General features: G+C 43.7%; 1 protein-coding gene across 1 annotated transcript; it reads left to right on the forward strand.

Moving 5' to 3' along the window:
• The first annotated feature begins 10,768 nt into the window (after positions 1–10,768).
• Positions 10,769–11,213, forward strand: LOC123652961 (late cornified envelope protein 5A). The gene has a single exon (XM_045586769.1). It carries the CDS (start codon positions 10,784–10,786, stop codon positions 11,096–11,098), a length of 315 nt encoding a protein of 104 aa, XP_045442725.1. The 5' UTR covers positions 10,769–10,783; the 3' UTR covers positions 11,099–11,213.
• Positions 11,214–11,624: the final 411 nt, after the last annotated feature.

The following is an 11,624-nucleotide window of genomic DNA, read 5'->3' on the forward strand; positions in this document are numbered from 1 at the left end:
TGGTTACTTTGGTGAGAATATTGGTTTTCCATTCTCATGGCCTGCTTCTTTGCCTGGCCAAAATCTCTGAGCCACTGCTCTGGAGCTGGGATGGAAGCAGTTGTCTGCTTACCTCGCAGTGACACACCTGCTTTATGAACACGATGCTGTACAGGGCAACCTCTAATCTTCTTGGATTGCCTCTATCACCCTGGAACCTCTACTATAGAGGTGGATTGGGGCAAAGGTGATCAGGGTCCCAGTATTCTGGGCCTTGTACACCTGAGATAGAGTCACTCTTGACTCACAAATCCAATTTGGATGGAAGAAGGAAGTCCCCAAACCTTGGCTACCATCCCCTGGAATTTAGTCTTTGCAACTCAGAGTGGGAGGTGATAGAAAACAATGTTTCAAAGACACCACAGCCCATGTCTCAGATCTAGGGAAGGAGGAGTACCATCATTTCCTGGAGTGAAGCTACCATCATGAGAGTTGAAAAGGGTTAGGGAGGAAACAAGTTATGATTTTAAGCCATAGATTCTTGCTGTTGTTTCTGATGTTTAGTAGATTTTCTTGAATAAACTTTTTTTTTTTTTCCATTTGCTGTGTGCCCTTACCAGCCTTTAGAGTGATTTTGCTGGAAGAGAGTCCAAGGTATTCTTCATGCTGTCCTTCTGAAGGTTCTCTTTCAATGTTTTTGGTTTAGTTGTCTTTTAAGACTCAGCAGCTCAAGATGTTATAAAGATTTCTTTTATAATCTGTAATAATAAAAGCATAATATGCTTATTAGACCAGATGTCCTTCTGGGATGAAGCCAGGCTACAGCCATGGGATCCAGGCAGCCACCCACGGCTGTAAGAGAGGGAATGAGGCAGCTGCTGCAGCTGTGAAGGCCTACCCTTGCACGAATTCCATGCACCGGGCTTCTAGTTTTTCTTATAAAGTTATTTTATGAAGAGTGTGGGCAACCTAAGCTCTAGGCACAATTTTAACTCTTTTCTTCTAAATTTCAGAATCTTCTCCTCTTCTTCCTCTGCATTATGAGAGATAGGGAACAAAAGAGACTGGCCCCTTTGGTGAATAAAAAACTAAGCCCATTCTTTGTTAGTAACCACTTCTTCTATTGAAATGAAAGCCATGCGTTTAGTCCTAATGACCTGGGTTAACAAGCTAGTCCTTTTGATATTATAGCCTTATGTAGAAGTCAGGATTTGGCTATCATCCTACCTGAAGGAAAAAGCCAAGATCAGAAGATCGCTTAGCCTAGAATATATGACTATTGCTAATTTTTAGAGGCAAAAGAATGTACCTGTTGGAGTCATGACATCGATTTCCTAGATATCCTACCAAACTGAACTTTTTGTACAATTTAAATAAAAATGTAATATTCCGGAAATGTAGTTGAAGTGTCCACAGTGCCCCCCTTTCCTCCTCCCTTGCACTTACGAGATAGCTGAATTGGTGTTTTACTCTTCACACTATTCTTGGTCTGTTGTGTAAGGTGAGGTGCACCCACAGATTTCTCTATTCTATTTATGGAAGGGTGTTCACAAAGGTCTTAGGTGAGGATGGTGAACACAAGAAGTCAAGATCTATAAAACAAAAGTGGATGTGATTTTGTTTTCCTATGATTCTTTGTTCTCCCCAAATACAAAGTCTATTCTAATGGCACGTAGATTCTTTCATTCAACAAATATTAATGAGCATCTTCTTTATTGTCAGGCCCTAGGAATGAAGAAATGACAAAGTCTCTATCATTAGGGAACTGTTTAATAGAAGAGATAGGACAAGTATTTAGGTTACCTAGACCCTGAGCAGCTATAAAGTCTGTAAGAGGTGTCCATGAAGTTCAGAGATTGGAGAACTCAGATGTGACTGGGAGACCAGGCAAGTCTCCATGGAGGCGATGACATTGAGCTGGGTGATGAAAGTCATAGACGATGGGTTGGGGTGGACAAGTAGGGTCTTCCTCAGACTTTGGTGGTATTGAATCTGATTCTCCTTCTCTGATCCTAGACAGGCCTCAACAGCAGTAGTTTCCACATCCATCCCTCTTCTCTCCCCCCCCCCCCCCCCCGGAATGTAATTTAGACTTAGTCATACCCACCTCCACTGAGGTCAATCTGAAGGCCCCAGACTTCTGGACACTCACTCACATGTGAATCCTTTTGGTCCAATCACAGGTGTGTGTAGCTGAGGAATTCATCCTTGGGGATTGTGAAGCATCCAGATAGATAACCTGCTCCGTGGCTGTCCTCCAATAACATGTCGCCTGGAGGCTTCAACTGGAGGATGTATAAATGGCCTCTTCCTTCCTGGCCCCACAAGGCCTCCAGACTCCTCCTGGGGTGATGTTTCTGCACATCTTCTTCTAGGGTGAGGCTACTTCTGAGTGGAGAGACACTTTGATGCTCCTCACTCAGATGCTGCAAAGGCAGCCCTAATCTTTCCTCTTGTCTCTTTTTCAGAGGTTAGATAAGCCAGGTAGGAGAGGTTTGGTAGAGAGAAGGGGAGGCAAGTGGGTCCCTGCAAAAGACCTGAAATGATCACCTATGGGAGAATGCCATGGAAGCTAGAGGGCCAGAGAAGGACAGAAAGCACCCCCAGACTTCAGAGTCTCAGGACAAAATAAGGTTGAGTGAAGAAAGAGCCAAGACCCAGCTCTCCTTTTGACCATGATAGACATTGGCCTGAGAAATGTGGACTAGGTGTATTGTTTTTCTCATTTAAGAAGGGTGAAATACTAGTCTGGTTGTTGGTGAATGGGTCCCCTGGGATTCCCATCATGATTTACTCCCCAAATAGTTAGCCCTTTCATAACAATTTTTTTTTTATCCTCCTGGGATGCATTTTAGCAGACTGCAAATGCTAGGCTCCCTTTGACAGCTCCAATTCATGGAGAAGAGAAACAGGCACCCAAGTTCCTGGTCTAACTGAATGTTCTTTTTCCTTTCAGTTTCAACCTGCTAGCCCAGCAATGTCACAGCAGAAGCCACAATCTTGGGAGTCTTTGCAGGCTCCCAAATGCTCCCTTCCCCAGGAACCACACCCCTCCCTGGCTCCCAGCTCGGACCCTTGCTGTGCTCCCTGTTCAGGAGGCTGTGGTTCTGGTCCCCAAAGATCCCGGACTCAGACCCCGGCCACTACTCGGAGGGCTAGCCGAATGCCCCACTGCCTCAGGGGTGGCACGGTCTACCACATCAAAGAGGAAGAGTGTTGAGGTGACCAGAGAGGAGAGTGGCACAGGGACAGTTGTCCTCCCCCATGCAGGTCTTGTGTACTCCTTCCACTGGGAAGCTCAGGACCTTCCCTCTCTTTTGGGTCAGGAAACACCATCAGGCCCCAGAACTTAAGAAGGGAGATCTCAGCCAAACTGCACTTCTGATTCTGTCTTCCATCGACCACCTCAGCTCAGCAATGCGACAGCTGCTTCGTTCGGAGCTTTGGATGCTATGACTCATGAGGTCCCAGCTCAGATGTGCCGAAACCTCCCCAGGGGGATGCTGCCCCTCCTTCTCTCCTCCTAATATAGCTGACAATGCTTCAAGGAGATAGATGGTTTGAGATTCATGACTGAGTTCTCAGCATCCTCATGGCCATCAATGGAAGTCACCACAGAATCCTAGCACTGAAGGCTTCAATGCAATAAACTTATGTTGTACTAGCACCTACTGTGTACTGGACTCTGTGATCGCAGATGCAAGTAGGAGGTTTGTCTCTGATCTAGAAAAGCTTACAATCGGTTGTTCACTCTCTAGATTGAAATAATGAATATAATGAACTAATGAATATAATTTTAAGATGACTTACATACTTGCTTTTTCTCACATTGTGTCCAAAAATACTTAAAGGGGGGAAATATAGTTCAAAAGGCCTCGAACAGCAGGGAGAGGCTTCTTCTGATGTTGATCTAAGGTGGTTTCTGGGCTTGGGAAGGAGAAGTCAGAAAGAGAGAGAGCAAGAACATTGGGGGAGGGAACAGGCTCCCTGGGATAGGTGGCATTTAAACAGGACCTCTATTTTTGTGTGTGTTTTTATTTTTTTATTTTTATTGTTTAAGAACAAATAGTAGTACATATGTTTCTTTTCTCCCCTCCTCCCCCCATTGACCTCCCCACCACTCCGGCCTTTCCTTCTCCCTTCCCCTCCCCCTCCCTGCCCAAATCGGGCGTTTAAAGTAAGCCAGCTTTGGTCCTGTGGGTGGAGTGAGGAGGAAGAATCTTCCAGGTGGAAGATACAGCATAAACAGATGCGTATCACGTGGGGTACTTGCCAGTGGCATGAATTTTAATATATTTTATTGACTTTTTACAGAGAGGAAGAGAGAGAGAGATAGAGAGCTAGAAACGTCGATGAGAGAGAAACATCGACCAGCTGCCTCTTGCACACCCCCTACCGGGGATGTGCTCGCAACCAACGTACATGCCCTTGACAGGAATCAAACCTGGGACCTTTCAGTCTGCAGACCGACGCTCTATGGCTGAGCCAAACTGGTTTCGGCAGTGGCATGAATTTTAATTTGGCTGGAGTGTCAGGTGTAAGATGAGGACTGTAACCTGAATCCCTTATGTTAACTCAAATCAGCTGAGTTACTGAACTTAAGGTAGAAAATCCCCCCTACCAAAGTACTGTCATCTGGGGAAAGTCTGGGCCAAGTTCAAGGTCTTTAAGCCTGAAGTTGGGGGAACCTGCAGTAACGTATAGGGGTCTGGAGAAGCTTGAGGCTCAGCTATGTTGCATATCAACCTAGGTTCCATGGAACAATGTTTATCTGATTCTCACTTTCTGGGGGGAAGACAGAAAATATTTTTCCCCCAGAACTCACCATAATAGATTATATCACATGTGTCAAACACAAGGCCCGCGGGCCAAATCCGTCCCGCCAGGCCTTGCAATGTGGCCCGCACCGCGCTGTCATCACTGCACTCCGCTGCGTTTCCATCACAATGACAGTTTATGACTGTTCAGTAAACCATTCGGCCCGCGATTTAGGCTGGATTTTAGATTTTGGCCCCTTCTCTGATTGAGTTCGACACCCTTAGATTATATTGTAGAGGATGCCTATTTCCAAGACTTAGCAGTCTTCCTGGTTGCTAGGACCTGATTTTGTCTCTGTTACTATATATATATATGTATACATATATATGTATAGATATATATGTGTATACATATATATACATATATATTACTATATATGTATATATACATATATACATATATATGTATACATATACATATATACATATATACATATATATACATATATACATATATACATATATATGTGTATACATATATACGTATATACACATATATATGTAGATATATCAAAATTATATAAAATTATCATTTTATATGTATAATTTTTATATGTATAATTTTTCTAATTAAGCAAATAATAGATACCTGTTTCATGTTATAAAGATTTGTTAATATAGATAAGCTGATTAAGTGCAACTGAAAATCTTATCACCTAAAATAAGCACTGCTAATAATTCCATAGATTTCCACACTTTCTGAAAATTACAAAATGGGATGAGTTCAGAATATTTTATAACCTGTGTTTTTAACCTAACAATGTAATTTATGTCAATACTCTTCTATGTTAATAAATAAATAACACTATTGCGTGAAGACACCATAATTTGTGTAAGTAGTTTTCTAATATGGGGCACTTAGGTTGTTTTCACTCTTGTGCTGTCTCAACATAGTAAAATAAATATTCTCATCGGTGATTATTCTTAGTAATTTTTCAAATTGTAATTCTAGAATTGTCAAAAATTATGAAGGTCTTTTTCAATATCTTGGGAGAAATTAAAATTCCTGAACGTGGGTCATGAGTGTTTCTTCCACCCCAAGAGAAGCATCAGCTTCTCAACGACCAACGAATTCCATTGCCCTTGGGAAGACTGTGAATTCTCTTCCAGTGATCTTTGCCAGAGTCAGACCCACATGTGGCCTGCTCACTGGGATTCTAGCCCAATGGAGGACGGCTCCAAGGTCTGACTGCTTCAGGCAGAGGAAGATCCTTGTTTTCCTTTCTTTCATCGCTTGGGAATCAGTGTGATAAGAATCTCATGCACGTCAATGCCGGCCTCCCTGGAACCTCACCCGTCTATTAAGGGGCACACCTAACACAGGCAGGAATCCATAGCATGTTTGAATCCTCAGGCGGGCAGGATGGTGAGGGAATGCTTGGGCAGATGACAGCAGAGTCCAGGAATGCATGAACTGTGCTTAGGGAGGCCTCAGCCAAGTAAAGACCCCCCAGTCACCTTCCAGCCAGTCCCTCTGTCTCCAAGCTCATTAACAAAGAGCTTGTCCAGGTCCAGTTCTGAGTCTCCTGTCATACTTTAGCCTGGCCATTCACAGACTTCAGTTTCTTCAGTAATTAAGCCAAGGTTACCTGATACCAATAATCTTCCTAAAATGTAAATCTTACCATGTTGCTTTCCTTACTTAAATGATCAAAGATGCCCCAATTGCTTCTGATCAAACTTTTCAAGCAGCATTATCCTGTGTTCAAGTTAAATAAAATGTATAGCTACAAAATATAAAGCAGGTAAAGGTGTAATTCTCTGCAGCACGGAGCCAGTGGAAGCCCAGATTTTTGCCTCCTCCTAGACAACTTAAATAGTCAAGGATTAAGAATTGATGGTATTTTCAGGCAGACAGCGTGTGTGTGTGTGTGTGTGTGTGTGTGTGTGTGTGTGTGTGTGTGTGTTGGGGGAGGTGGAGGGATTGAGCAAAAAAGAGAGAGCTCATGGGCATGTGTGTGATAATTATAGGTGGAGGTGGAAGATCGCATAGAGGGGACAAATGGTAATCGAAAAAAATAAAAATTTTAATTAAAAATATTCTTTAAAAAAAAAGTGATGGTATTTTAAAATGTGACTCAAAGTTTTTAGAAACCCCCATATAAGTAAAATGATATGTGTAAAAATAAGAAAATTAAAATGTATTTTCAACCTACTATCTGTTAAACATTATTTGCATTATTGCACTACAATATCTTTTTAAGTTTCTTACTATTAATCTCATTTTATAGATTAAAAAAAAAAGATGAGGCTCAAAACCATTAACATACCACGGTTCAAATGCCTGTGCTCCAATTCCAGACCCATCTTCTTCCAGCTTCTGTACTATGCAAATACATGAAGCTGATGCAACAGACAATGGTGGAGGCATGGAGGGAGGGGGAGCACCCCAACACAGAGCAACTCATACTGTCAGGGGGGGTGGCTCATGAGGGAGATGATGTTTAAACATCCTTGGCAACAGGCTTCAAAGATTATACTTTGGAAACCACTTATCTATAAGATAAAGCACACAACCCAGCAAATAAAGCTCTCATGTTCTGGGCCCTTCCCTTCTTTCTATCCAGTTAGCATCCCACTTCTCACTCTTCTCCAATATCAGGGCCCCTCTGTTTCCCGGAGAGATCAAGCCCTTTCACATCTCTGTGCCCATGCTTGTATTCTTCCCTTAGTCTACAACAGCAATTGTCCTTCATCTCCAGACTACCTTTGATTGTTTTTGAGCCTTAGTCTCTTTTATCTATAAAATAGGATTAACAATAAGAAACTCAAGAAGCTATGGTGCTGTAACAATGCAAACAATACGCTTGATGGATGGAAGGTTGAGAATAAATTTGAACTTCCTTTTCCTCATATTATCCCATTTGTACCATTCCTTAAGGGCAAAAAAGTATCTTAATCTTTGAATTCTCAAAGCCCTGCACAAAACAGGCACTCAGCAATTAATATCCATGAAGGAGTATTTGCAAAGTTACTATAAGAAGGGAGTTTCTCTTGAGATGAATAACTTTTTCTTATTGAATCAGTAGTTCCTTGATGGTGTTGGATCAACACGATAGAGCAATACTTTCCAACCTTTTAAAATAATTTGTAATATTTCAGTGGGGGCCATTGTAGGAAAGGAGCATACTTTTACCTATCCCTACATATCTGGGCCTCGGTTTCTCATCATCGTAGTTAGGAGAGGCAAATTAGGCAAGAGTCCCAAATACTGTGTACACAATACTCTGCTTTGGCACAAGGCCAGAAGTTAAGTGATTTTCCTCTAATAAGTAGGATGAACTAAACAGATTAGATGGAGTTGCTTTCTCATAGCATGACCTACCTTTAAATATTTCATATCCTCATAGACACACTAGTGACCATCTCTCCCTTCTTCATCAAGTTCACCAAACATTGCCACCCCCAGGTAAAATATGTTCATTGGAAAGAAAGAAGGGGCCAGGAAAGGAACACTTGGGCTATGTGTTAGCTTCTTGGAGCTCTGATGCTCATAAATGCAAATATAGACTTAAAGCTGTACTGAGATCATGAGGTCCAATCTCCTCAGAGCCAGGACCAGACCCCTGACTTCCATCACAAAGCCCCTATTGTTGGCCAGTATCCATGACTCCATTCTTGGAGTAGCATTCCACACCTGTCCCATGTGCCTGCCTCTGACCTGCTTCCCAAGGTACCCTCTGTAAGGAGTGAAAGGAGGGAGACCTTAACCTCACCCACAAATCACTCATTAATTCATTGAACAAAACATTTTTTGAGCATATACAAGAATGTTAAGCACTGTGTAGGTGCTAGGGATAAAGAGTTAACCAGCTAACACCAGATTTTATTCTATCCAGGACGATAGATATTAAAAAAATAAATACAATCAAGTTGTTATCAGAAATACAGAGCAAAAGAGTAGAGTCAGGCATTAGGAAACAAAGGGGGCTGTTCCTCCTCTAACACAGGAAGTCATAAAGGATGGGTGCAGGCATGGGTCGGCAGGTACCTTACATTTGACAGATACTGTTTGCCCCAAGAAGCAGCAGCAGTATTATCTAAGGCACCAAAGGTTTGAGAGAGAGAAATATTGTGTGTGTGTGTGTGTGTGTGTGTGTGTGTGTGTAGTGAATACGAAGAAATATATATGATTGCTTTGAAACTAGCCTAGGTGGATGATTGTGATCTTATGATAATGCCAACCTGCCAAAGTGTCTTTAAAAAAAAAATTATTTCTATAGCAGCTAGGCATAGCAGAGAGGATTCAGCCAGGGTTGTGGTTTTGTCACTCAAGCATATTGACAAGCCAAAGGGGTGAAGAGTTTACTGTCTTGGCAAAAGAATGGTTGAAATGATGGACTAAGGCAGTGGTCGGCAAGCTCATTAGTCAACAGAGCCATATATCAACAGGACAACGATTGACATTTCTTTTGAGAGCCAAATTTTTTAAACGTAAACTTTTAACGCCACTTCTTTAAAATAGACTCGCCCAGGCTGTTGTATTTTGTGGAAGAGCCACACTCAAGGGGCCAAAGAGCCATATGTGGCTCGAGAGCCACAGTTTGCTAACCACAGGACTAAGGGAAACACATTAGGTGGGGAGCAGCATGAAGGAAGAGGGAGCTGAAAAGACATATATTTCAGGGGCTATAACCAAGCAGGTTGAAAGCAGGGACTGATCAGAGACAGGGGTGTCTGGCTTTGTGGTGTCAGAGACTCAGAACCTGGCTACCAGTTCAGACTCTGTACAGCTTTGAGCATCTCCTTTGTCCTCTCTGGCTCTCAGAGTCCTCATCTACACGTGGAGTGTAAGCAGTGAAATAAAATCCTTTCCAGCTGGGCCTTTCTATGACGCTACATTGTTGGTCAATGTTTTAGGCACGTTGGAATCTGAACCAGGTACACTGAGCTCTCAGTAGTGCCCCGTGAGTGCTTAGATTGCTGGTTCCCACCCTGTGGGTAGAACCTACAGAAACTCTGAACTCTATTCCTTGGTTGATCCAACATTTGTGGCTTTAGATTTTCAACTCAAGCATGCTTTGGATTCTTCCAGACACCTTAAATTCAATCCCTAAGCGGTGCCATTGTAAACTCCCTCATAAATCAGGACCTTCTTATCTTTATAAAAATACTTCCAAGGTTTATGGGGATGATGCTCGTGAGGAAGACCCAATAGTGACTGAGCGTGACAAAATGACAGAGCCCCGGAACGTGAGAAGTCGTCATCATAACCACCTGGTTGGGAACAGTTTTCACATCATCGTGGCTCATTCCCTCGTGTTGGGTGCAGGATAGGTATAAAAGTCCTCAGATCACACTGTGTCCTCACTTCATTTGATGCACCCATCGCTTGCCTGAGGTTAGGAGAACAAGGTGAGTGTCCTTTCTGACCTGATGGCAGTTCGGTGATGGCCGGGACTGCCACTCATCAACTGAATGGGGCCAAGCCACTCCAGGTGGGAACTAGCCGGTCATGGCAGGAGGATCAAGCTCATGGAAATCATTGTGTTGGCTCCAAAGTAGCAATCCCAAAGGAGGCTGAATGTTAACCCAAGACTGCGGTGCGGTTGGGAGGAGCTCTAGAGGCAGAGCCCAGGATGTAAGAAAGAAAAAAGGGAAATGATGTGGACCAGTGGTATAACTATGGACTCGGGGTTCAACACCTGGTTTCTAGAATGCATAAATTAGGAGATGTGATCAAAGCAATTTAAGACTTTGGGAACTACTTAGTGCTTTTGTAGCCAGGGAGTCTTGGGAGAACCAGGACAGTTAGGAGAAGGCATCACCAAATTCTAACTTACCTATGGCCTGATTGCTCCTGTGCCAGGAAAGCAGGCATACTCTGCGGTGAGCATGGGCCCTGGAGCCACAGAATCAATTACAGAACTTCAGACTCTGTAGAAAGATACGGATGCAAACTACATTGGTATTCACTGGACTTTCAAACTATCTACATTGGTTTTTTTTTTTTTTTTTTTTTTTAGAGTAACTACACTTTCTCCAAGATGTCCTGCCAACAGACCCAGCAGAAGTGCCAGCGTCCTGCCAAGTGCCTCCCCAAATACCCACCCAAGTGCCCTCCTCAGGCCCCTCAGGCTCCTCAGGCCCCTCAGGTCCCTCGGGCCCTTCCTCCCTGCCCAGCACCCTGCCCCCCTCCTGCTCCCTCCTGCTGTGTCCCTAGTTGCTGTATTTCTGGCTTTGGAGACTGCTGCTTTCCAGATGTCTGCCTAGGCCAGCCCCAGCCGTCTGCGTGCTGTGTGAGGGAGTCTTCCCACTGTTGTTGCTCCAGTTGTTGCCACGGCCTTGGGGGCTGCAGCTGATCTGCTACTTTTGAGGAGCCAAAGATCCACAGACAAGGACCAGCATCGAATGGACATCTTTCCTCTCAGCCTTGTTCTCCCCTCCTCAGCTAAGCTGCCTAGATGTATAGGGGATGGACCCTCATACCTCCTGACTTTGGCTCTGTTCCTAGATTAAGGAGACCTGAATGCTACAGAAAACTCTGCTTCCCAAAGCCTCATCTGTGTGCAAAAATAAAGCTTATCTTTTCTGGCACCTTGGACTTCTTGGTGTTTGTTGATTCCCCCATCCTCGGCTCTGAGGAACCCCCCATGAACCTGGAGTCTTCACCATAAGCCAGCTAGATAGGACCTTCCCACTAAGGTAGACTCCACGTCTGAACAGTTTGAGAGGGATGTGAAAGGAAAGCTCCAGAGGGGAGTCTCAGGTGGATGTTCCCTAAGTAACAGCTATTCCATTGCCGCTGCTCCTGATGCCGCCAACACTGAGGTTTTTCCTACCCATTGACACTCTGCTTCCTGTCCCAGAATTTGGCCTCCAAACCCC

This window comes from Pipistrellus kuhlii, unplaced genomic scaffold (genome assembly GCF_014108245.1).
Source record: "Pipistrellus kuhlii isolate mPipKuh1 unplaced genomic scaffold, mPipKuh1.p scaffold_m20_p_24, whole genome shotgun sequence".
NCBI classification, from domain to species: domain Eukaryota; kingdom Metazoa; phylum Chordata; class Mammalia; order Chiroptera; family Vespertilionidae; genus Pipistrellus; species Pipistrellus kuhlii.

Excerpts from the sequence above, each read along its gene's own strand:
- LOC123652961 (XM_045586769.1), top strand. The coding sequence starts at position 10,784 with ATGTCCTGCCAACAGACCCAGCAGAAGTGCCAGCGTCCTGCCAAGTGC.